The 27,939-nt window shown below is 33.0% G+C and overlaps 1 protein-coding gene across 1 annotated transcript; it reads right to left on the bottom strand.

The window, feature by feature from the left end:
• Positions 1–1,097: 1,097 nt before the first annotated feature.
• On the bottom strand, positions 1,098–27,939 carry LOC124357243 (protein odr-4 homolog). The gene is made up of 9 exons (XM_046808797.1): positions 27,696–27,939; positions 24,970–25,140; positions 20,374–20,579; positions 20,017–20,191; positions 19,710–19,880; positions 12,615–12,731; positions 10,739–10,829; positions 9,508–9,690; positions 1,098–1,391 (listed from the first exon to the last, which is right to left on the bottom strand). Exons 1-9 carry the CDS (start codon positions 27,789–27,791, stop codon positions 1,231–1,233), a joined length of 1,371 nt encoding a protein of 456 aa, XP_046664753.1. The 5' UTR covers positions 27,792–27,939; the 3' UTR covers positions 1,098–1,230.

Raw genomic sequence — 27,939 nt, 5'->3', positions numbered from 1 at the left:
TCGTTCAGATGATCAATTTTTAAAGATAGGTCATCCGTGTTCACGTTGCAGTCTACACGCTCGCATTTCCATGTTTTCTGGGTGCCATCAGCTATTTTCCTGTATTCCGCCGGAGTTATTCTGACGCACTCAGGATGGAACCATCGTTTGCAGGCTCCATCGCATTCCACGCCCTTATTCACAACTTCTCTAACACAGACACGACAATAGTTTTTGCTTGAAATGGACGATGCCATTTTCTATGGTATGACTACCAAAATGAAACAGTAAGTGATACAATATCTAAAAGGCTGTGGTTTCTTTTTAAACGTTGATGCAAGTCAAGCACGGAGACAAGTCATTACTCTATGCATTGAAGTAGAAGCAGACGATGTGATCAGCTGAATGGGAGATCTGTGATAGACCAATAATTGATAAAATTACGTAAGTAGAAAAATATTAATTAGAAAAATATTAATTTGTAACAACATGCCAATGATTTGTAAAAACATGCACTAAGAGAGATATGCTTCAAGTTTTTAAAAGAAATTCAGACAAAACTAATAAATTTAATTGAAGTTTATACCAACAGTCACTCACTAGAAACAAGCCGAATCTGTTGACCCAGGTTATGTCCACATGCTAATGACAGATATTACACAATCCACGACACTTTTCGGAGCACAAAATGCAAGTAACTCACTCAATGTTGCCCCCACGTGCTTCATTGATTATTTTAATTACATACTTAACTTTATAAATCTTTCTTTTTAATGCATCATATTTAATTTTGTTAGCCACGGGTATATATAAGAATGATTTTTTTTTGCATAGTACTATATAATGTATGTATGTAATCTATTATTTGTTATTTTTCAAAGTAAAACCTCTTTTGAAAAACACCAATGGTAAATCTTTTACTTGTATTCCAATTACTGTGCAAAATGCAATGCAATGAAGTTGCACTTGGGACTCTACATAATAACCCTGTTTATTGCCCTATTAATTAGAATTTTCACATGACATGGATCAACCATGGTTTTGTTAATCCATAATCATAATCTCTTCAATTACCTTACATAATCAAGGATTCATGTACTAAATAAATAATTCAACAATCACTTTTTGAATAAAAAATATATTATTTCAAAATATCTGTTATACATAAAATCCCACAAGAATTAACAAGACAAAATTAAACAAAATAACATGTATAAGTTAAAAACACAAATGTATATAATAAGCTTACTCTTATTTAATGTAGAACTGGATGAAAAGAGAGACCAAGAGTATAACAAATGCAATAGCAATGCCTGAGAGCAGGAACAGGGAATGACTGGGAGGGGAAACTGAAATATCTTCATTCTTCGGTGGATCAACATTTGTTGTTAGGTTGTAGAGGTCACATTGATCTGAAAAACCATTATTACTGTCATGTTTACAAATTACTATTTTTGTCCAACATTTAGACTTATATTATTTAGACTTTTCAATAAAATAACAGAATGATGTAAGAAACACAACAACAAAAGATTTTTAGCACAAACCAAACTTAAATGATGAAATATTAAAGGATGTCTTATTTTACCAGACGAAGTTAGGGCTAAGAAGCCCTCTCTAACACTTAAAAGTGACTTCCAAACCACCATCAATTGGCGATTAGGCGGGCTGATTAGGATCACTCTGTGGTCAACATTGTTTGACTCAGTTATCTTGTGATAACCATTCTTCGGTTATGTTAATATAACTGCCATAACCATTAGACTTTGCATTTAACAATTAGGTTTTTCGCTTTGCCAAGTAACAATTACATTAATGTTAGTTAGGCTTCAATAGAATTTGGAATGTATAGTTCTATATTTATTTACAATGAATTTGTAACTAATTTTATTTCATTTACTATCAAAATAAAATCTTTACATTGGGGCATAAAATAAATTTAAACAAGATGTCTTGTAAGTAAGTAATCTTTCTAGAATTTTAAATACGTTTATAACTCCCAGCTACCTTTATCTGGAAGAAAATCAACCATTCTGCATTACTTACTCATATTTCAGATCACCTTGCATTTAATATATATGTTAACTAGTCAGATAAAAAACTTGTCAAAATACATAAAGTTAAGAGAAAGAGAGATCAATTAAATCACATTTTTGTACATTCTGTGAAGACAATAAATTGAGTTTGTGTATTTTACATACCAGGTTGTGCAAGACTAACAATTTATATAATATACATGAAATAATCCTATTTCATTCTAAAACAATAATTTACCAATATTAAATAACTATAATTAATTATTAATTATAGTTATTATACTATTAATTATTAGTAAACTATAATTTTTTTATAATTATCAGGATTAATGCTTTAATGTTTTTTTTTTTTTTTATTATATTGGTATAATTACATGTTGTGTCTTATTTTTCATACAAAATAATTTGCTTGATAACTGTTCACCAATTTGAAAAATACAATAAAATAAAATAATACTACTCTTAGTTTCCCAACACGGAGTTTTATAAATAATTTTTAAACGTAGTTTAATTATTAGTAAGAGGCACAAGCTTGTTTACATGGCTTATTATTTGTTAATATGTATTTTAATTTAATTTTGGATCAACCGTAATTAATATAGGTCCACAATTCTAATTAAGGATTATTAAAATTAAAGAATAATTCTTTTTTATCAATAGTAAACTAGGCTTCTAACTTCTTAGACGAAGGAATGATGGTTTTTGTTTAATAACTGTGAAGAAAATATTACATTTTAAATATAATATGTAAATACATGTTTGAAAAATCATTTGGTTTGAAGAACATAATAAAAATAATAAATAAAACTATTAAAAGGGTACATTGTTTGTAATAAGATATTTATAGATATCATCATGCAATCAAAATACCAGAAGTCAGGTATCTTTAGATTCACTTTTTAAAACTTAAGTATTAACCCTTTGGACGCCAACGCCCAAGGCTGCCGCCCTACCCATCACGCTAGCGCCCGAACCAACTATACTAGCCAAAACCGCCAGCCCTGTTTTGACGTTTTTGTAACCTATTACGCTTTGCTCTGTATTATCCTTAGTTTTTATGTTAACCGAATGTTTTTTTTTATTTTGTAGGAAATTATATGCGCTATCGAATAGTGTTATTATAAATAGCATTTAGAATGGAACTACATTGTTTATGATGTGGTAATGCCTAACCAAAACATTTGTTTACATACAAATTTCACTTCAGGCCAAAATATTGGTACGGAAAAAAATATTTTTACTGATTGGTGAGTTTTTTATTCGTTACAGATATTATATCTCAGACTGCTTACAAAAATTCAGAACTGAAAGTTGAAAAATAGTTTCACAAAAAATACTTTTAATTAGTGTTGATATTAGAAAAAAATTACTATAACTAGAAATAATTTGACAGTAGGAAATACGTTTGTACATACTTACATAGTATTAACCCTTAAAGCGCTAATCTAAATTACTGTCAAATGCTAAGACATAAAAAAATATTTTTTTTTTATTTTCCCAATGCTAATTTTTGTTTCATATACCTTGGTATTACCTTAATAAGAAAAAATAATAAACATGTAATATTACATATTTTTGAGAATTTTATACGCACAAAAATATTTGAAATTTTGAATAAACTGCATTGCAGGATAATGTACATAGCAACACTATTTGACAGATTACATTACATTTATACAGGTTATTTATAATGAGTAGATTGTAACTGAAGTTCCTGTATAATTAGTACGTAAAATAAATAAGTTCAGTATAAGATTTTGAAATGTAATAATGTGAAATCCAACACAAACTTATTTATATGATAGCCTACAAGGGAAATGAAACAAATATTGTACTTATAAACCTTATTTATTTAGAATAAATAAACTAGACTTGTATGGTGAAACTGGTATAAAATACAAAACAAATAATTGAAAAAAAATATTACACATTATATACCAAAAATGCGCTCATTTGTCGAAACTTGGATCATCTGGATTAGCCATTATAACAAAAAATTATACTAAATGTTAGTAAAAACAATTTTATAAGAATTGTATAAGAATTACAACGGACTGATTCAAAACACTTTGTTTAACAATATAACCAACATACGACCAACACACACGTAGTTAAACAGCTGAATGAAACGAACGCGTCTGTAGGCGTATGCCGCGTCACAGGCCATACAAAAAAATGGCGGCGATTGCTTTCAACCCGAGTAGATACCGTTACAAAGTCCACCAACGGTGACAAAGTGTTTTGTCTAGTCCCGACAGTCGAAAGGAACATCGATCTGCTCTCTTACGGAAGTTTTAACAACTAATTCTTCGCCATTTCATAAGTAAAGCTTTTGCGTTTGTAGACGTAATCCGCGTTTAAAGCATCGGCAGTTCCGTGTCTTTAGGCGTTAGCCGCGTTGGAAGGGTTAAAATTAGAGCATCTTCTCACTACTATAAGTCTATATCATAGATTTTCTTCAAAAAAGTAAGAAAAATCTTTGTCAAAAAAATAAAAATAATGATTTATAAATATATATACATTTGTCCCCGTCACTTCTGACATGTGTGTTTAGGGAAACACAATGGGTGGACACTTTTTTAACAATTTGTGCAAAAATATCTTGTTTTCCTTCTTTTTCCACCTTGAACTGTACTTAGTCTACTGCACACAGAATAATTTCGTTCCTTGGAATTGGGCAATTTGTCAAGCGGTTCATCACCCGCGTGCTGCACTTGAACTGGCGCTTGATCACCAAGCCACTCGGCTGCAAGTCCTTCAACCAGTGCAATTGTAAAATTGAGCCTTGATACAGGATAGTCCGTGTTGTTTTTATATAAGATATATAAGTTTAAAATCATCCGTCCAAAATGTGAAATGTCACTTTTAGTCAATATTTGAGTGTGTGACCCTCGTTCAAATAACAGTATAGCATCTGGTCTGAAGTGTCTACACGGCCCATAAAGGAATTATACTCACGTATGATAGATGGCTTACTAGTAATAAACACTTTATTTCCATTTTTCTTAGATTTCAATTCATTTTTGGCCTCAGCATTTGTTAACAAGAAGAGAAGTAATTGTTTTTTTTTTTAGACTTTTTCAATCGGCTGGCAACTAAAAGCATATTTCTTTTGTATCCAATAATGATTTAAAGATTAAGTTACCTTAGGGATAACAGCGTTATTTTAATGAGGAGTTCTTATCTATATTAAAGTTATTTGATTTCTCCTACATCAAATTTTTGTTTGAGGACAGGGGGGTATATTCCTTTTCTGTTTATTCGTAAAGTACCTGTCAGATGAGTCAGTTTTGAATACAAATCCTTGGCCAGAGGAATAAGGTAAAAAAATTGTCTACGAATACATGAAACCCTTTGTTCAAATAGTTTCCCATTTCTAATAATCTCATCACAACAGTGTAACTAAGTCCCTTGTTGATTTCTTCATTATTTCTATCAGTGACCCTTTTACCTTTTGTAGCAGAAAAAAGACAAACAATAATGTGTTACACTGTCGCATAGCAACCACAACTTGTCCCCCCATTTATGGTGGGGCTTGTGGGCATATACTGTAACAGCTGCGTGTGATTTTTAGTACCCACTAAACTTTCGTCAATAGACAATTGTTTATTCGGCCCATAGCACCGTTTGAAAACATTGTTCGCGTGGTCAATAAGAGGAGCAAATCTAGCACAAGGGTCATATCCGGGCTCTTTTGGTAAAGGTAATGACTGGGTATCTACCATGTGGAAAAATTTCAAAATAGATTCAAATCTATTTCTAGAAAACATTTTGGTGAACCAGGGAGAATGCTGGGAAAACTTCGTATTCCAATACAACTCAATCATAGGCTTTTATTCAAACTCATGTTTATCATAACAGCTAGGAAAGCTTTTATCTCAACAAAGCTCACATGCCTCCAAGATCGACTTCTACTGTGATTTCCTAGTTTATGGATGTTTTGCTGAATAAACTTCCTAGCATACATATTTGTGTAGGTCACTAATGTGTTCAAAAAAGACATAGGGAAAAAAGATCAAAATAAGAAATGGGAGGAGAATTTCGAGGAGGACAGTGTCTACAGCCGGGAATTTCATTGAAAACAAAAGAATGATTATGACCAGGGTCATTGTTCTCTACTATATTTTCCCATTCACCATTATCACTATCAGACTCACTATTTGAGACATGTTCAGGGCGGCGGGGTCGGCCACGTTGCGGCGGCTTTGTCGTATCTTGAGCTGGTGCAATTTGATCTTCATCTTCAGATGATGAAATTACTGACCTATTTATAGACCTATTTTTAGCTAAATTCCATCGACTGCTGGTGCTTGTGCTGGCAATAAGAATAAATGTAGGATCCAAATCAGTATCATCAGCTTCACTTTCACTTGCTTCAGATGACAAACTGTTACGCACATTATTTACATTACTATCACTAAGAAACTCATCCTCTAAAATAATGTTTTGGATTGTGTTGTCACTCAACAGTGAACGACTCATCTCGCACAACTATAAAAGTCTAAGAATATCAGAGAACACCTAACCTCTCAAACATAGGACAGAAGCGATCACAAAGAGACAGGCAGGTACACGTCAGAATGATAACGATTAATACTAGCGCATTTCTCGGATGAAACAGACTACTATAAACAAACAGCTGTGTCAAGGTAATTAGTACTACCAACATTAAAATTGATTACAGATAGTCTTATTTACTTCTAAAATAGTCCTAAACAGTTTAAACAGACTTTTCAAGTTAAAAAATAACTTTTAAAAGATGTTTTCTCAAACGGCTGATCAATCGGACGTTGGCGCTTTTCGCCCGGACCTCAGCGGTCCGATCGATTGAACGTTGGCGTTTTTCGACTAGACTTTGACGGTCCAATCAACCGGACATTGCCATCCAAAGGGTTAAGGCTTGTTCTGGTAATATCTTTATATGTTATGCTTGTTCATAAGAGGTTAAAACTATGTTTTATGAAAAGAAGACTGGTTGAACGGTTCTATATTTATGATTAGTTAAAACATGATCTGTACATAAACCCAGATCATCTCTAATTTAAAAATTAATTAGTCAATACAATAACAAACATATACAAGGTATGGCTCTAGTTCAACTATATATTCCTTAATTTCTCTAGTCATGAGAAAACTCCATTTAACACATTCAGTGCTAAGCGGGACCATTCGGTCCCGCCCGAGCGTCTCGCCACCATTCACAGGTGTGCGCGGGACCTATCGGTCCTGCTGGGCATTGTTGTTTTGCTCTTGGCACTGTTTAGGCAGCACTGCAAAGAGGCCCTTTCTGATAGCGTGAGCGTGTTGGGCCGGTTTCGATCTTTGTTCTAATGTGCATAGTTTCTCGGTTCAGCTAACTATACTTGTTTTCATCTAGTGCTGTGTTTGCTATTATTTCGTGATTGTTGTTAGCAAAATAAACAATGGCTGGGACATCTAGAGACCCCGGGGTAGTTTGTAATACATTACCAATGACTCGTGATGATATAACAAGTGCCATGACAATAAAATGCACAATAACAAAAAGTGTTTGGTATGATGTACATATTGTTAGTAAGATGTGTTAAAAACTACAAAGAAGGGAGGGGATGGTTGTAAATAATAAAATGATATACTATTAGTGGCTTTCAGTGAAAATTATCTTGTTTTTGAGTGTGAACTCATATATAAATCAACGAAGACCTGCAGCCAGGACAACGGGACCCATCGGTCCTGCAATATTTATTACATAATTTTAGGAGTCTTGGGAACATAATGCCTAATTTCTATTCTGTACTATCATCAACAGTCATAAGGTTACGTGTACACCCCTAAATAATACAATAGTTCTTGTAATAAATGTCATTTTCAGGTTCAATGGGCATTGGTCCATGCTGACGGGACCCATCGGTCCCGCAGTATAATGATGTCAAAAAAAATGTAAATATAGGTCAAACATAATCTTTTATGCTTTTATGTCACTTCTGCAAGTTATATCTTCTAATTAAACAAATTTTAAAAATTAGCACCGGGGTTTCGCTAATACTCAAATGCTTAGCAGTGAATGTGTTAAGGCAAATTATATCCAATAAGAAAACACTTATACACAATCCACAAAAATAGCTTGCATATCACAGTTTTAAAAATATCTTAATCTAAGTAAATTTTATAGAAATAAACAATTTATTACCAAAGTAATATTTTGGTTAAACACCCAAACTATAGAGTGAATTATGAAAGTAATACACATCTCATAAGAAAAATTGATTTATTCATCCAATTGGTACAAACGGTTAAAATTCTTCAAAATAGTCTCCTCCTGCATCAATACACTTACGGAGAAGATTTTACCACGGCTCAACTGGAATGCCCCTTTGAGGAACCTTGTAACGTGAGATTGAATGTTCCCCACAGACTTACAGTGCTTTCCCTTCAGTTCTGACGTGGAAACAAAGTCACACATAGCCAAGTCACAGTTGTAAGGAGGCTGGGGCATTAAGGGGGCCTTGTTCTGGATCAGATAGTTGGTAATGATAAAGGCAATGTCGCTGGGGGCATTGTTGTGGTGGAGCTTTAAAGGTCTTTGATTTCAGGCCTGATGCAAGCGACCTGGCATTTTAGTCTCTTTAGCACCTCCAGGTAAAGGGCTACGTTGACAGTTTGTCCTTGCGGTATAAACTCAAAATGGACGATTCCTCGGACGTCAAAGAAGACAATCAGCATTGTTTTGATGCGAGATTTGCTCATGCACACTTTTTTGAGTTTGGGAGAAGACTGTGTGTGCCACTCGGAGCTCTGCCATTTAGATTCTGGATCATACTCAAATATCCAAGATTCGTCCCCAGTTAGAGTAGAGTTTTAAAAGCCTGGATCATTATAATCGATTCCAACAATTCTTCACTACGTGAAACTCAAACATCTTTATACACCTCCATCAAAACCTTTGCACAGACCTGTTGCATATACAAATCCTCCAACACTATCCCATGTTCCGCAAAACAACAAGTTAAGGGAGTCATCGATTATCTGGATATTTAACAGACTGTCTGAACTCAAAACTTCGTGCACACGCTGGACGTTTTCAACAGTTCAGGCTGTTGGGCGTCCAGAACGTGGCTCCCAACCCTCCTTGACGGCCTTGTGCCACTTTCCACATTGAGATCACGAAATGCATTCTTCTTCAAGGCCTCTTGAAGCATTTGATAAGTATCCATTGCATTCTTTCCAAGCCACAGGCACGCGACTTGATCGTGTTCCAGCAAGCACTCCATCATGCTGTAATATAATTGAAAAACAGATTTCATGCAAAGACACGTCCTACCACTCCTACTATTTGGAGCGAACTGAGATCAAGCATGTTTAGAAGAGTAGAATCCCTACCGCATTATACAACCGGTCCGAGTGCATTGCAATAAATTTGTATCACAATAAAAATGCCCATTACTTTTACCTGTATACAAAGCTATAATCTTTACTTGTATTATATGACTAGTTAGTTGTAAACACTACATACCTGGCTGGCCTTCAAAATCTTTGTAGACAGCTGATTCTGAGACTTTGACTCCAATGAGGTCCAAAATAGAGACAAGAGCTTCTGAAGGTCCTTCTCCAGGGAACAAGTAGTCGGAGAGAGCCACCTTTGAGTAGGGGAGGGGGATGAGCACCCTTCGGGGAGGTTCATGTACCACAATTGTCTCTGCAAATATCATCCACAAATGGTTGCAACAACTAATAAGTTAAATTAAAAAGAGAACTAAAGATAGAAACTATTGAGTTCACCATTGTATGATCCCGTTCATATTCCTACAGCTCAAGATGAGATCTGAATGTCTGAAATATGAACTTTAAAATTAAGATTGATCTGGATGCTCATTGTGTAAGACATCTCCATGAGATGCATTAGTCAATTTCCTTTTATTGCAACATCTGGTATCTGACACTGTCTCAGACTTGACTCCTGGAATCTGAAGTCTTGTTTATTTGAAGATATCCAAAGAAAGTCACACCGAAGAAGCTCAAAACGAATCATTTACATTGTTTCAACATCAGAGACACCTACAAACAGGTGAAGTGGTAGTCTCGTCTCATCTGGTACACAGCACTAGGAAGTGATAATACACAATATATAAGCAAGGTGGAGCAACCGAGTTTTCTGCACATAATGTAGCTATGGTAGGAAGGGTTGAATCAATTGAATTGATTGAGCTGTGCTGAAGCCAAGAGAGGGAACAATCATTTTGTTGAGTATCTGGACATTTAAAATCATAATACTTAATTGCCCACTGAACTGGCGCATTTAGCTCAGCAAATAGCTTGTTTATTGTCACAAAAAATACATGAAAGTTAATTATAAATTACTTAAAAGTAAAATTATATATGCTAAGTTTTTCAAACCTAGTTTGTGACTCAACTGCCTTACTTACAGGAAATTTAAGTATGATTTAATGTTAATCTAAGTATCTAACTAGCCTCCCTCAAATGATAGCAAACAACTGTTTATGAATTTTACATGTATACCTACTCCCTACATATTCCAGCTGTTCATTTTGAACATGTCTTATATAAAATGTTAACTGAACTTGTTTACTAGTTCTATAAGTACTTTAACTGTAGATTTATTAAAACCATCAGTTACAAAATTAAGATGCCTAGGACAAAAATAATAAAATAATAACTACATGTTGTAGTCTATCTTAATATAATTTAGAGTATATTAACTAATTAATTAAGATTTTATGAATTACCTTCTGGAGATCCAATTTCTTCCTCCACTAAAGAATCCCAGTGCATCTCCAAGCGGGCAGCAAAGGATCGAATAATATCTTCTTTAACAGCCTGAAAATAACTATAAAATTTACATCATTTTAACCTATTTAGAATTAACTACATCAAACATTTAAAACATACAATCTTCAGCACATCAATTCATTGATGCTCCTAATGTATAAGCTATAAATATTTTATTGTAAGCATCTAATGTAAAGTTTACTAAAAGTTGACATTCTTCTTTTGTGAAATAAAACAAAGCATTAACTGATATGCCTGATAATATTTCATAATATATTGTATACTAAATAAAAGTCATATACACCCTACACTATCTGGAAGTTATGAACAACTTAATAATAATTTTAAATAAAGTTAATGTACACATAAGAATTAATACAGTTTAGGACAATTTGAATTTGAAAAATTTAAAACTGTAGTTATGTATAACAGATTAACTGGCATCAGTCCAAACCTGAAGACAGAATAATATCGGGTATTCAGTATTAATTGTTTTGAATGACAGTATTTGATCATTTTAACCCTCCATCTGTTAGACGACTAGTGACTAGTCGCTAAAAATGTTTCTCCAACATTGAACGACTAGTCATTAGTCGATTTTTCAGTCTTCTATTTAATTAAACTTTTGCTTCAGAAAATAAAACTTTAGGACAAATATTATACCAAACCAATCGTGATGTTTCACTGATTCATTTGATATATAGTTTATTGAATAATAATGTGTAATAGGTAAGCACCAAAATTTTAAGTTGCAATACAAACGTTGGTTACCGTGTCTGGTCGCGTACTTCGAGAGAGCATGAAAAAACGGGACTTTTTCCCTGTACTTTTACTGCGAGTAACTTCACTAAGGAATGAGTTTGGCTACATCGCTGTGTTCTGAATTTATTTCTCAATAATATCATCTGCTTCAAACATCTGTTGATATATGTTGCAAAGAAAGACCTTCGACGCAGCCATGATGAATTTAATGGTATTTCAACAACAAATCTGTGTTTTTATTTTACAGTATTCTTATTATGTTTGACTTGACACTATTCTTGTACATGATGTGCATTTCACGAATAAAGACTTTTTGAATCTTGAATGCAATTAAAAATGTCATAACACATAATTTTTACAAGCATTTCCCTACTGCAATAACATACTGTGTGACAACACTAAAATATATTTCTGATTAGTCTTATGGCTAGAGATCCAAGGTTTGAAAAAGGTAGATTCAGGAAATTTTTGGGCACTTTTATTAAACATTTCTGATAATTAATGGAACACAATAATAATAAATAAATGCAAAAATATACCATAAACTTTATACTCATATATCTTGCACGAGTCATCATTATTATAATTTATTGTAATTGACTGAATATTTTAAGTTAGACATTTAATATTGTGTTGTATTAAAGCATTCTTAAACAGCAAGAAGATATCTTTATACCCACTATCACAGACACACAGAGCACACTGAGCTATCTTAAAAATAGCTGACCAATTGACATATCTATTTAGTGAACTTATGTTGGTACGTCCAAAATACATATGAACATAATTTGTATATATAATGGCCAAAATGCAATGTATAAACTCAATCTACATCTGAGTAGTATGCACTACCCCTAATACTATTTGTAAAATAATTGTGTCTTTTAAAACACCAATTTTGATGGCCCTCTCTTAAAAATCCATTAAGTAATAATGCAGTCCAACGAAAAACACTGCATCACTTGACCATTTAAAATACTGAGCAACATTTAATAATCACAAAAATGTATTCAGACATTTATAAACCTTCACTAATAGAATCACAGTGTATGAAATATTGTCTAAGATCACCTGAGATGCCTCAGCAACAGTAGCCTTTTGGTGTACAAACACCCTACTTGCTAATACTCCTGTACATTTCATCTCTCCCAGCACCGAACTGACTGTTTCATCTATGTCACCCAACTCCTGAAAACAAAATTTTTGAAAACTTTTTACGATCTCAAATATAATTGAAAACATAAAAAGAACATAGTGGTAGATAAGAAAAGGATATACTAGATTCTTTATCCAATACCTCACACAGAAATCTAACAGCATTAGATCTGGTGATCTTAGCGGCCAGGTGTGTGGTCCATCGCGACCAATCCATTGCCCGGGAAACTGCCCACTTAAGTACACAGTTACGTTACGTGAGAAGTGGGTAGGAGAACCATCGTGCTGATAGTACATATTGTATCTTGATGCTAATGGAACATCTCCTAATCATTGTGGTAATTGCTAGTATACCAGAAAAAAGTTAATACACAGAAAAAATTGTGTTGTGGCAGATGCCACCGCACAAATCAAGAATAACCATGCAGCGTTGCGGACAGCTACACGATCAATCCGAAAGCGAGCTGCCAAATGTATTGAGGTACAAGGACAGATTTTTTAAAACTTTCTCTAAATTTTACTTCAAATATTATTAAGCGTACGAATAATTTTCTGTCATTCAATTTCTTTAATTAGTTTTTCTACACAATGAGTGTTGGCAGTAAAATTTTATTTAAAAAACTATTATTTCATTGTAATTGCCTTACTGTACATAATTTTCTTCAGTATTAAATTTTCTACAAGTTTCTCTGTAAAAATTTACATTTTTATTACTTATTAAAAAAAATAATTGTACGTTAAAATATTAAAAAATTGTTTTTCGAATGTACTTTTTTGTGTTTTACATAGTACATCTTAAACAATAAGAGAGAAACAGTTATGGAACAAACTCTTCCCAATTGAAGTAAATTACTAAATTGTAGGTGAAATCTTTTGTTGGCCATTACTTGTAACAAAACATTTCCGGACCTATGTTTATAAGAACTTTTTTCATTATTTTTTTATAGTACAATAAGCTTAGACAGTGCCGGTGACACTACCCGAATCACCCTGTATAGTAAAGGAATTGATTAGAACATAAATAAACTGAATGAATTTCCAGTCTGATTCCTTAAGATATCAGACTAAACATAAAACCTCAGAATCAGAATCATTTTTATTGTCATTTATCTTTACAGATTGGACAAAGTCAGTATATATAGACATAAATACAGTTCTCAGCGAATACCACTTTACAAATTAATTAAGTTAAAAACAAACAGTAAAACTTAGCCCAACTGACAAATAAATATATAAATATATCCTATTTAAATAAAATTTCTATGAGTTTAAGAATTCTTCTACTGAATAAAAAGCTTGGCTTATCATCCATTTAGCCACTTTTGTTTTAAACTCTTTAATGTTTGACAGTCTCCATGCTTCTGGTAACTTATTAAAAAATTTTATCTGTAGATATATATGGCTCTTAGCATATTTTTCCAACCTTACAACAGGTAAAAACTAAATCTTTGGCATGTCTAGTGTGATAATTATGTACATCTGTAAATTTAATAAAGTTAGTAACATTTTCTCTGACATAAATTAAATTCTGAAATATAAAAATGCAAGGAACAGTCATTATATTGTAGCTGGTAAAGTAATTTCTGCAACTTTCCCTGTAGCCTAATCCAAACATGATTCTTAAAGCTCTTTTCTGCCATATAAAAATTCTGTCAGCACCCACACTATTTCCCCATAACATATTGGCATACAATAAATGTGAGTGAAAAAAACTAAAATATGCAGTCTTCATTAACTCCTTACTAACACAGGACTTTAATTTTTTTTAGTAAGAAACACACTCTTGACAGTTTTGATATTAAATTATTAGTATGTTCATCCCAAACAAGTTTGTGATCTAACGAGACACCAAGAAGCTTTACTGGTTTGGAAATGTCATCCTCTATTTCAAAATTTCTCAATGAAAATAGTATGAGTTCAGTCTTACTTTCATTAATTCTTAAAAGATTTGACTCAAACCATAGACTAGCCTTATTAACTACTCTGTTCGTGTCACTTAAAACGCTAGCTAAATAGTTGTCTTTTACAATTAAAGATGTGTCATCTGCATATAATATTGTCTTACAGCTTAGACTGATTGGCAAATCGTTCATGTATAATATAAACAGAAGGGGGCCAAGGACAGAACCCTGTGGGACCCCAGCAAGAACCTCTTTTCGAGATGAATATTGATCTCCAACACAAACCATATGTAGTCTACCACACAAATAGGTCCTGAATAAACTTAACTGATCGTTGCGGATCCCATAATATTCTAATTTATTTAACAAGATGTCATGTGAAATACTGTCAAAGGCCCTGCTGAGGTCCAACAGAGTCATGCCCAAATATTCATGGGCCTCAAAACCTGACAGAATCTGAGAGACAACCTCATCCAGTGCCTTCACAGTAGAGTAGCCTGGTCTAAAACCAAATTGGCTACTTGATAAAATTTTATTTACATCCAGAAATTCTAAAATCTGTTCCTTAGCGCAAGTCTCTAAAATTTTAGAAAACACTGATACAATTGTTATTGTTCTATAATTATCTATGCATGTTCTGTCACCCTTTTTAAACAGTGGTATACTTTTTGATATTTTCAGACAATCAGGAAAATGTGAGAAAGACAAACTAAGGTTAATTACATATGTTAAAGGCTTAATTATGAAAGGAACAATTAATTTTATTATTTTGTTTGAGAATCCAAAAATATCCTCACAGTTAGATGATTTCAAAGCTTTAACAACTGCAAAAACTTGCTGCTCATTAACATTTTTCCAGAGAAAATTTACAGGTGAATTTTTAGCTTTTTTAAGAAACTCATCATAACTAATACTACTATTACTCATTGTTTGTTGCTTAAGCAGTATACCTTCACCAATATTAATGTAATGATCATTAAATTGTTCTGGCGTTATCAATGGCAGCAGATTATCCTTCTGAAAATGGTTACCTGATTCCGACTTTATAACATTCCATGCCGCTAAACACTTATTACTAGCATTATTAATAAATTCATCATTACAATTTATCTTAGCATCTTTGATTTTTTCCCTGTACATTCTCCTTTGTACGTTGTAACAGTTTTTTAAGGCAGCATTGTTCCTATAGGTAGGTATTTTTAACATATCCCTCAGTGTATTAACAATATTTCTCATTTTATGACAGGTCTCATCAAACCATTTGGAGTTAACAGCTTTCTTGTGGCTTTGAACCTTAATAGTTTTCTGAACTCTTGGACAAAAAAAATCATATAAAGTCTTAAGATTATTTACAAAAAATTCAAAAGCAACATTTGAGTCATCAATTTTATAAAGATCATGCCAATCACACTTAGACAAGTGTTGGACAAACAAATTAAAGTCAGTTTCTTTGGATTTCCTAAAAGAAATATGTTTTACCTGAGAAGGCATTGACGCTACACAGAACTTAAAATAAATTATGCCATGGTCAGATATCTGATAATTCCATAGACTGCTTTTAAAACAATTTTTATCTATATTTGTTACAATGTTATCGATTAATCGTTTTTGTCTTGTAGGAATACTATTTGCATGATATAAGTTGAATGATTTTAATAAGTTAACAAGTGTTACCGTTTCTACATCTTTATCCATTAAGAAGTCAATATTGAAATCAGCTCCAAGAACAATATAACTTTTAGGTTTCTTATCACAGACAAAGTGCAAAAGGGATTCTAGATAGTTAAAGAAAATATTGCTATTGGTATCTGGTGTTCTATACAGAGAAACAAATATTACATTAAGATTACTTACATATATACAAAGAGCTTCTAGAAACCTGGTAGATGTGAGATGTGAGATATCAATAATTTCAAATGAGAAATGCTCCTTTAATACGATAGAGGAACCTCCATATGGCTCATCTCTACAATACGCTGCAGCTAACCTATAACCTCTTGGAACGTACAAAGTTACCTCATCGTGAAGCAACCAATGTTCATTGACCAAAAGGACATCACAATCAGCTTCATCTAAAAGGACAGCTAATTCATGCAATTTGTTTCTCATTGATTGTATGTTAAGATGTAAAACCTTCACCCACATCTCTCCACCAGACTTCCCAGGATTACAGCTTGAGTCGACAACACTTAAATTAACACAACTTTTACCTAAACTAAGACTTGTTTCTACGGTGGTAGAGCTTGATATGACGACAAGTCGTTTCCCACAAAAGTTTTCTCTTCCTCCCCGGCTGCAGGTTGCCCCGAGCTTAAAGGGTTGTCGGTAGTACATAAATTTCTCGCAGTGGAGTCCATTTCATTGCACAGCGCCCTTCATATGTACCGCTGCCACCCTCTCCTCGCTCTGATGGTAACTGCACAGCTGACCCTTGGCTATTGTATGTTCCGTTGATCGTAGACGATTCAGTCCCAGTTCTTTTGACCAGTGCTTCACAGATTTGCCCTGCAAGCCAGTTCTTACCGGAGTTATTAAGGTGCATACCATGTTGGGTGTGAAAATGTCTATCTGCCAAGCCGATCTTCACCAAAGACACATTAGGGTATTTATGGCTTAAGGCCTCTAGAGATTTATTGCATTTTCTAATTTCTTTATTTACACAAGACCATTCTTTTAAATCATGCCTAATAGGTAAATCTACTAATACTATTTTTAAGCTATTGTATTTTTCTAATGTTTTATCAATTACGTTGATTGCCCCATCAGCTTCATCACGTGCAACGTCATTGGACCCACATGCAATGATCAGAGCGTCATCAGGACCAAGTTTCTCTCCATCAATGTTGTGGAAGTTTAGAATCTGCTCAGCTAATCCCCCAGGCCTCACAAAGCCAACACAATTGAAGGATTTCATGTGCTTATTCAAGTGAAAAGTCACATTACGTCCATGGCTATCTGCACATAGAAGCAAACTTTGCTTTTTTTCCTTATACTTTCTATTGTAGCTGGTGTGTTGCCTTTTTTCCTGTTGGGTTGACTGTATAGCCTTTGACGTAGCACTCTCTATAGCATGAGTCTGTTGCCTCTTTGACGCACTGACCTTATGAGGTACGACTGCACATTCACTTTCTTTAGTGATTAGTGATACATCTTGGAGCACTTCAAATGGGTTTCTTGATACAATATCTAATCCTGTAGCTTCTTTTCTTGTACTGACATGTTTATTTCTGGTAAGTGAGGTTGTTGGAACTTTACGCCATTGATCCGCATCCGGAAGGGTTCGTTTGTTATTGTTTTCATGAAGTGGAGGGAAACAATTCAGACATGTAGATTTTCTCAACTCTAGCTGGTTTACCATTTTTTGTTTATCCTTGTTAAACAAACACATCCTTGTTGTTTTTGTTTGTCCTTTTTTGTTAAACCTTGCAGGTCTACATTAATATATTTAAACAGACTCACCACTAATGAATTCTATAATTTTCCTTTAATGCTAAGACATCTATAAAATATATTTTTCATTGAATTCAAAGTTAATTTTCATTAAATTCAAAGCTAATTTTGATTATAAATATGCCAATATTAATTTATAAAAAATCTAAAAATTCACTGTACTGTTAATTTGAACTAAATTAATATTCATGGTACAATATAAACCTAAGGTTTCGTAGATAAGGTCTATCATCTGGGCAGACAACAGATATATTTGGTCTTGGCTTTGTAGGACAAACAAGGCAGACAAGCAGGTGGCTGGAGCTAGACAAAGGGCACCTCCCTCCCCCTGCCATGGAATGTAGGTTATCTAAAAATACTTCTTAGTCAACCATGATAAGCAAGAGTGTGTGCCTGCCATTCCTAAGGTTTTTTGTGAACTAGAAAACTCTCCAAGAGACATAATGTATAATTTTGGATATCATCGTGTTTGACATTTCAAAGTCTATCACTGAAATATATCCATCTACAGTGTGGGAAGGGTTAAGATTCAATAACTACTATACATTAATTAATGTAATAGGTAAAACTACAATATTTTATTACCAACAACAAGAAGTGTATACAAAGTAAGTTTTCCTTGGCAATGTTTTCCTTGCTTGTTTCATACCAAACCATGATAGGAATACCAACTATGATTTTAAGAATTATTTAACCCATTATTTAAAATTATTTTACTTAACCCTCCTTGAGGCAGTCATTTGACTCCTTCTTGGCAGGCTTTTTGGTTTTTTGTTCAGATCTTAAAAAAATACAAATTTATATTAGTATACATCATGCTGATTAAAAAAAATGAACAATTTTACCATGTCAAAATAAAATGTTTATAACAAATATATATTTATTTTTGTTTGTTCAAAAATTTATAATTAAAACATTTTAAAAAGAGGGAAGGCTAATTTTGAAAAAAAATACAATCTGAGATAGCCATTAGCTTTCTAATTTTATGCCAGTTCTCATAAATATGAGACTGGTTGCACTTTGTAGAATAATGTAAAACTTACAAACAGAAAAGTATAAATGTAAATAAAACTAAAAAACAGAATTTTAGTATGTTTTAAATAATTCAATTGTAAATCAAATTTTAAGTAATTGTAGAAATACAGTACAAATAAAAATGTATCATGTTGTGAATAGTATTTTTCTCTCAGTGAATTTCCAAATATTACTAACATTTAAAATTTTGTTAATTTTCCTAAGCTAATAAATTTTAGTGAATATTCTATACTAAATAAAAAGTACTATTATAGGCATTATAATACTTAGTCAAAAGTAAAACCACAATACTAAATTACGATAATACACCATAAACTCAATGCAATTTATGCTTGCTAGTCAAGTAAACAAACAATAGGCAAAAAAGGCTGACTTGCAAAACAAAGTTGTATTTTAACATGTAATAACATCACGGTATAAATCAAGAAAAAGATGGTTAATGTTAATGGTTCTCTAATCAAGTTGATAAATTCAAATTTTGCACTATAAGAGTGAGAGTCAGCCCTTGTTCTCTAGGCGGGTAATCATTGATTGCTAAAATGGAGCAGTCTACACTAGGCAGATTACAGAAAAGAGGGTTAAAACAAATTAACACTTGTATTTTTTCCATTTGGAAACTACTTACATTCGGAATGTACAAGTTCACTTGGTATATTTTACTTTCTTGTGCTTTCTTATCAGCTTTGCTACATTTACTGCTGTCTGTCTTGTCTAGTGCTTCATCGTCCTGTCTCACTTCTCCATCGATCACACAGAGTGACTTTTGCACCCCACGAATAACCATTTCCAAAATATTCTAAACCAACAAAGACAAGATTTTATTAGTGCAATATCAAAATATCTAATTTTCATAAAAGTTCCCAGTTTTTTATGAACAAAATATTATTATTTAAAAAAGATAAACTTCCTAGTAAGTGCGATTAACACTTTACCTGCAAATGTTTCCTAAGAGGATTGTTGGTCAACTGATCAGTGATAAGGAGAGGAGGAAGCAAATCACAGTCGTACTGAGAGTCCAGCTGGAGCCATTTGAGGTTAGTGAACTTGAAATCCGTTGCTCTCAGTGGAGATGTGGTCTTAGTAACATCGTAGCTCATGCATGTTACCCTTCAACATATTCCGGTAAGTATCATAGCAAGAATCAAACTCAAGCATATTGTCAGTAAAAGGTTTAAAAAAGCAAAAATTAACATTTTAATTATATTTTAAAATATATATTACATTCTCTAATATATGAGTGCCAAATACTATTAGGTATCAAAGTACATAACTATCTGTGAACAACTTACTTATTAGTTCCACTGACAAGATGGAGGGCAAGTTTCTCCGTGGAAGGACTATTCCCAAGAAGATTGGGATTCTTCTCAAGAGCTTTGGTTAGTCCTTGCAGCAGAGAGGTTACCTTGGACTGGGAAGCAGAGTTACTGAGGACATCTCCCGTGCCGGTGACAAACAGCCCTAGCACCCACAGTCCACCAGGCAGCATTCTTGTCACCTGGTAAAATCAAATAACACTGGTATCTTCAGTCTGTTGCCTTTCACACTCATGCCTCAACTTCAACCTTCATTTATCCTAAAAATACTTTAATTTTCAGCCACCACTCTGAAGTATTTTAGAACTAATATACTAATCTCACTGCCAACATTTTTAGTAAATTAATGATGAAATTTTTTCGACAAGTAACATGTGCAAGGCCTAGTCAAAAAGTAACCTTTGTTTAGTTAATTCTACAGAAAAATAGAATAAACTATTAATAAATACAACAGAAAGACAATTATTCTAAATCTCTAATTTTAAAACTGCGTACCCACATTTAGCAATAAATTAATAGTTTAAAAAAGAACGCCTATACAATTTGGCACATTTGCAAGCTATTAACTAACAAAATTATTCTAAAATATAACTTTTTACAAAATTTATCAAGTTGGGTGTATAATTAAAAATAATTATTTTGCATTACATTTTGCAATAATTAGTGTATTTGGAAGTGTAATTCATTACTCAAGACAATAAAAATAAATAACTTAGGGCATTTTTATATCAATACAATTTTTATTGACTTATTTATGTTTACTTAATTTTAAACAAATACTCCAATAATTATTGAATTTTATTTTTGTGAGGCCTTTCGTGTTCAAGGAACACATCATCAGACCAACCAAGGTGGTTTTATAAATTAAGTATTATATTCCAATAATAGAAGCTTGTAGAATGTATTATTTTGGTTTGTTTCTTAACCCTCCTACTGATGACCAATGGCATAGATGTTTATCAATACCGCTTGTGAACTGATAAAGACGGCACAGCCGTCAGTCATGTTTCCGCTATTATTATACGAAAACCGTATAAGTTATAAAGACATAACTTGCACCAGTCAAATCCTCTACTCATAAATACCAATTCATTTGATATAGTTTATATTCGTAATATTACTCGTCAGCTGATATCAATCCAAATGCCATACGGCATACATCTGATGGACTATGTTACTGGTGACGCGCAACATGACCTTGACGTTCTTTGTTGCTAGGTTATTATATAGGCTAGTTGTTTATAATTGATTGTTATGTTGTGAAATGGATGATCCTTGTTGTTCAAATGATAAACATGAACTATTGGATGATGATAATATTAGTTCTGATGATGAAAATGATACATCAGCAAATAAAGTGCATAATGATATTTCTTTGTCAGATTTGTTGTCTGGATGATTACAAACCGGTGGAATGTGAGTTGGGTTGTGAAAATTGATAGTGACAGTAAAAACAATTCATCATTATCTGATATTCTTCTTACCCAAAGAATTCATCAAACACCAATATGGATTCGTGTACTGCCGAAAAAAAAAAGTAGTACATACTTTACATTTTTTCAAAAAAACATTTTTTATAGTAAACAACTGTATTTATATTATAATCTTTTTCACTACATACAGTGTATTTTGTACATTTATAGTATATTATTATCTCAAGTCATGTGAAAGTTACATGGAGTTAAACTTAGAAAACAAAAACTTTACAATACACATTTTTCAATTTCTGTACAAATGTAAAAAAACCAATACACTAGTAAGTGCATATTTTTATTATTTTAAATTTTTCTCTGGTTTCTAACAAAAATATTTATATGTAATACTTATTACTTAGCATTTAGCACATATTTTTTTTAAATATCTGAAAAATATGCTGTGCAAAGACAAAAACCAGTGTATCATTCTGGAAGTTTCTTATTATCTGTCGGAGGGTTAATTTTGCACACAAATATTCTAGTTATTTTAGTTATTCAAATAAAAATATGTATAGTAATAAACTGAATCAAACCATACTCAGTTTCATAGAAAGTTACAGTTATTTCTTACATATGCATAAAACTTGGAGAGTACTTCAGTTATTGTTTTTAGTTATGCACGCATAATTCTATATCAAACGTTTCAAAAAAAAGGCTGGAGTATAATAAGCGTTTAACATTTGAGTGATCAATAATAATGAATCATCAATATTCATGAGTAAGAATTCTCACTATAACTACTTAATCCAAATTATGTTATATTTTAATTGAATGGTATTTCAAATTACAGTATAAAAAGTAATAATGTTATGGTGAATGAAAAACAATCTAAAATATGTGTATTTATAGAATATAACAAACAAAACAGTATAACATTTACTTAATTTTTACTATTTTGAAGGATAAACGTTTCTGAAACATGTACATAACCACTCCACTTAAAGATCTGTACTATTAGTGTCAGTAACACGTAATTCAGTGATAACCTATTACCAGGATACTGTTGTTTCAGTAACAGCTGGGCTGAATGATTTGGTGTTCTCATAAAGGTTTTTTTGGTTTTGAGTTACTTGGTAACCAGTAACAGCCGAGGCCATATTGTGCAAGCAATGATGTTAGGAATAGTCATATTACAATACGCAATGTTATTTTGTGATATAATTAGGTTTAGATTAGCTATCGTAAATATGTTACTAATAGTATCATAGTTAAACATAACCTTTACAAGTGCTTTTGTGGTCTGAGCTTGAATTTGGGTACTATGTTGAGGGTACTATGTTTTCTATTTTCGCCAGCAGTGCAGGTTGGTGCCAAGGCTAAAGCCTGCACTGATGACCAAAACCATTTCCAATCGGTACTTTCCTGATCTTAGATCATGTCCTAAATTGTACAACGTGATCTGACGTCAGAGAAGTTGGAGGATCTGGGACGTGATCTGAGGACGGGAAAATACTGATCAGAAATGCCCCTGGCCATCAGTGTGGGCTTCGGTGGTGTTTACCCCACACTTTTGGTGAAATAAGAAGAACATCCGTCGAGATAGTACAAGCTCAGATCACGTGAGCACTCGTTACAGTTATCTTCAACATTTTTATTTATAATACGTACGTATGTACATCCTAATAACAAATAGCAGTACGAACTTATCAAATAATTGTGTTGTATTTTCATTGTTTCTGCTAATGTCAGTACACAATATGTAAGTGATTTTACTTTACTGAATTAAATTAATTTTTAACTGTATTGTTATTTGTTACATCATGAAAATAGCTGGCAATGATAAATTATGAATGTCTATAAGTGATTACCGAGATTGGATCAGCTGGTAATTTTTCTAGGCTACAGGGACATAACGACTCAACACGTTATTTTGAAATAGGTATTGACAAACAATAGTATTCCCGTCTCTAGTGACCATTACTCAAATACTATGCACATGATTTAACCCATTGCGGATCACTGACAAGCTGGGCTCGTCACGCAGTGGCTGGGCCTAACGGCACGATGACGAGCTCAGGTCGCAAAAGCGGTCTGCTTTTAAATTTCCCTCCAAATAGTTCTTTTAATGTCTGATAGATCGGGCGATCGTCTTCACTTGTCAACTAAGAGTATTTAACAACGGTCTACGTTTAGAGTTTTCAAAAGTTTTATAAATATCCTACAGATCGCAGTTGTATGTCTAAGTTGAAAAATCATTAATATGAGTTTACTCTCTGCTTTTTAGCGCTTCTGATTGGGTGTTTTCCTCAGTTGTTATTATAATACTTTTGAGGTTAGTGACACAATGGAAAGACGCAGACGTACATGTTGGCGGGTTTAGTCTAGACAATGGCCCGGTTGTTGTAATCGCTTCGCCCGAGCCGCTTTGTTTAGACTATGATTCAGACATCATCCCTGCCACCCCGGAACCTTGCTCGCATGTTATCGTTCCTACATCACGGATACCCTAGCAGGCCCATGTTCCATCTGAACGAATACCTTCACAGTTGAATTTTCTAGTACACGATAGCGAGAGATACTGTGGCGCACCATTGCTGTTCGTGCGGCCGCTGACCGTAAATTAATTCGTGCCCACTGGTGCCCACACGCCAAAACAATATGATCCGCAATGGGTTAACTATATTTCAATTACTTTGGAACAATAATGTCAAACTGAATTACGTTACAGACTTTTAAAATTGTATTATTTTATGTCAAAGAAATATATGCATTGTAGATTATAGAAAATAATACATTTTTGTTTATACTAATTTTGAGCAGTGTAGTACTTACAATTACTTAACAGAGTAAACATGTCTTACTGCGTTTAAATCGTTCTAACTGATGATCCAATATTTTAACATCACTCGAGTGTTGGACGCTTATTATACTGCATCCCCAAAACTTCCAATTATGTAAATAATATGAAAGGAAACCCAACCCTTAGTGAAAGCATGATATTTATTGAAGAAAATAAACATACACAGTATATTTTGATGAAATTTTTAATTATAGTTAGCAAAGCGTTAAAAATAAACTTGCAATGAGAAAATGAAATTTTACTAACTCCCAGTTCTAGCAATGATTTTGATACAGACAATACAATTAATTGGTCTACCTGTTTTGCATGGTCAACTATCCAAGACTCTTTAATATCACTGAGGTTTTCAAGACTTTTCTTTTGGTTTTTTTTACCATCACCACTTTCATCATTTTCTCCATCATTCGTCTTTCCTATTGGTAAAGGTGTTTTGGCAAAATGGACGATGAAATCTCTTGATTCTGAGCACTGGAAAGAAAAATATATATTTTTAACTGTTTTTACATAAAAAGATGTAAATTTGTGCAATGCTTACACTAAAGTATTCAGCAAAGATTCTTGAATCAATCAATCAATCATATTTTTATTGCTTTCAAACACTTTTACATTGCATTTGCAAACTCAATAAATAAAGCTAAAAATCCTGCAGTTTGCTATTCTGATTCATTCTTGCATGCATACATACATTAAATTACATTCTCCCTCTCATTCATACATGGCTGCAGTATCGGTTCTAAGTTACTAAAATTAGTGGTCCCAGCGGCGTAACATGAACTCATCTACAGAGTAAAACACTTCAGACACGAAAAGGTCCTTTAATTGAGCTTTAAACAGTGTGGTGTTGTTGACATTTTTTATGCTCTCAGGGAGATTATTAATCTGACACCAGCTTGTGAAGGAAGTTGTTCAGATGCCAGTGTTCTATGATGTTGCATCCTGTAACTGTCCCCACCGCTTGTATCATACCTGTGGACGTCTTTGCTCCAAACTAACTCACATCAGAATCGGCAATACAGAGCTACATCCAAGATATAGAGGCAGGGTAAAGTCAGAAAACCATGCTGCCTGAAAGCATCGTTGCACAACTCTCTTGGTTTCAATTTGCACATGATTCTAATCTAGTACTTAGAAAGAACTGAACAGGATGATTTGTCTCTTATTCGAAGGTATTCTGAGGCTTATATTTTGATTTTGAGGCTAAACTTGCTAAAAAGAACCTATATGCAAGATTGGAGAAACAAAAGCATTGAGTTACTACCGTCCAATTTCATTTCTATCATAATTTTTCAAAATATTTGAAAAAGTAATCTCTAATCAAATGACAGAATACTTAAGAGTCCAATAAATTTCCTGCTGCAGAACAGCATGACTTTCATGCAAACCGATCTGCTTTTGCAAATCGAATAGAATATATTGAATCAATAATAAATTCTATTAACAAATATAAGGCAACTATTAGAGTCTTTATGGACATAATCTAAGGCTTTTGACAGTTTGTCACACAGTAAATTACTGCAGACGCTGGTTAATTTTGGTCTGAATGATAGATACTTGTCCTGGTTTTAAGTCATACAATTCTGACAGGGAACAGTTTGTCGAAATCAGTTAGGCCTATCTTGATGATGAATTTTTCAGTCTACTCGAAAAAAGGCGAAATAAGGTGTTCTGCAGGAGTCCATATTGGGACTATTACTTTTTATTATTTACTTAAATGGACTGCCAAGAGATGTAGGTCAGTCGGCCAAAGTCAGTCTTTATGCTGACGATATAAGTGTTCAAATATCCAGTAATAAAAAAGATACTCGAAATATCATCATTTACATGTTTATCAGAAATAAACCAGTTTCTTAATGTCAACAACTTTTTAATTAATCCTTAATGGAATAAAAGTAATTATCTTCAGTTTTCAGCTATGTTGAGCAGTACAAATAATATATTAAACATCGCAATTGATGTGGGAGTTCAATACTGATAGTTCACAGAGTTATAATCTTCTTGTCATAGGTGTCTGTAAAAACATAAATTCTGGTCTGTATGCATTAAGACAGATGTCAAATATTTGTAGTGAAAAAACCTTGAGGATGTTTTATTTTCTCCTCACTCAAATATAACTTATGGACTTGTTGTCTATGGTGCCACATCGCACAGCATGTTAAATGAAATACTGCTTTTACAAAAAAAAAAAAAAAAAACAGAATTATACTCAATTAACATTGGTTGGATTCTGTAAAGGGACTTTTTCAGAATTGGAAATCCTAACTGTTTTTGGCCAGCATATATATGAAATAGAGCTTTAGGTAAAACAAATCAGCAGCCAACTACCTACTCTTGGTTCAACCCATCATTATAACACCAGAAACCATGATAAACATGGCTTATATATATCGTAGAAACTGTTGTAAAAATGACGAAAAAGAGGAAAAGTACTAAAAAAACTCTTAAAAAAGTTATCCACACAAGTAGTTGGTAGCCCTACTCTAATCTCTAAAATTCCTTGAACTTTTCTCACTTGAATATTTGTAAGTTATCCTGATTATTCCCTCCACCAATGCCTACCTCTCAGCTTGCTATCTCTTCCACCTAGAAACCCCAATTCCCACGGTCCCCTAAATTCATCTACTATTTGGGATACAACCTTATTTCAAATATACTACCAATTATTGTTAATGTATCACAACTTTATCATTCTGTACTACCAAAAACACTATTATTTTCACAAGTAAAAAAAGGTTATAAACATTGAAATTTTTTAACATTAACTAGGCTAGCCTAATTCAATATTTATCTACTTCAAATCTAAAAGGTTTGACTAAGTCCATATTTTTCTAAACTTAAATGTAAAAGGTTCATCTACATGTCAATTATTCTCGTTCTTTAAATTATCATTCCTGTCCTGTGCAAGCATTCATTAGTGTAAAATAACCTATTGATTTAAGGATGTAATATAGAGAATTATAATAAAATTAATTTAATTAGTGTATTTTCTTATGAAATATCAATAAAATAAAATCAACTTGCTATACCTGTCCAATGATTAATCCTGGAATATAACCATCTGTTTTGCCCAATTTCACAATCTCCGGTAAAATTTTCTCTTCAGCTACTACAGTTCTCCTCATTGCAAATCTACCGTTTTACAATTAAATTTAAATCTACCAATCTTAAACTACATTCACATTTCTTTAATTCAGTTCCAAATAAATTACGTGTACATTTTATGCCTCCATCGCTCCTCACATGTAGCTGTGTTGTAGCACAGAATGAAAA

Source organism: Homalodisca vitripennis, chromosome 3 (assembly GCF_021130785.1).
Source record: "Homalodisca vitripennis isolate AUS2020 chromosome 3, UT_GWSS_2.1, whole genome shotgun sequence".
NCBI lineage: Eukaryota > Metazoa > Arthropoda > Insecta > Hemiptera > Cicadellidae > Homalodisca > Homalodisca vitripennis.
The sequence above is the reverse complement of the archived record's forward strand: the minus strand, read 5'-3'. Positions and strand labels throughout refer to the sequence as shown.

Coding starts and splice junctions, on each gene's coding strand:
- LOC124357243 (XM_046808797.1), bottom strand. CDS start 27,791: ATGAGGAGAACTGTAGTAGCTGAAGAGAAAATTTTACCGGAGATTGTG. Junction 25,141..27,695: donor CAGGATTAATCATTGGACAG/GTATAGCAAGTT, acceptor TTTTCTTTCCAG/TGCTCAGAATCAAGAGATTT. Junction 9,691..10,738: donor AGAAATTGGATCTCCAGAAG/GTAATTCATAAA, acceptor TGATATTTGCAG/AGACAATTGTGGTACATGAA.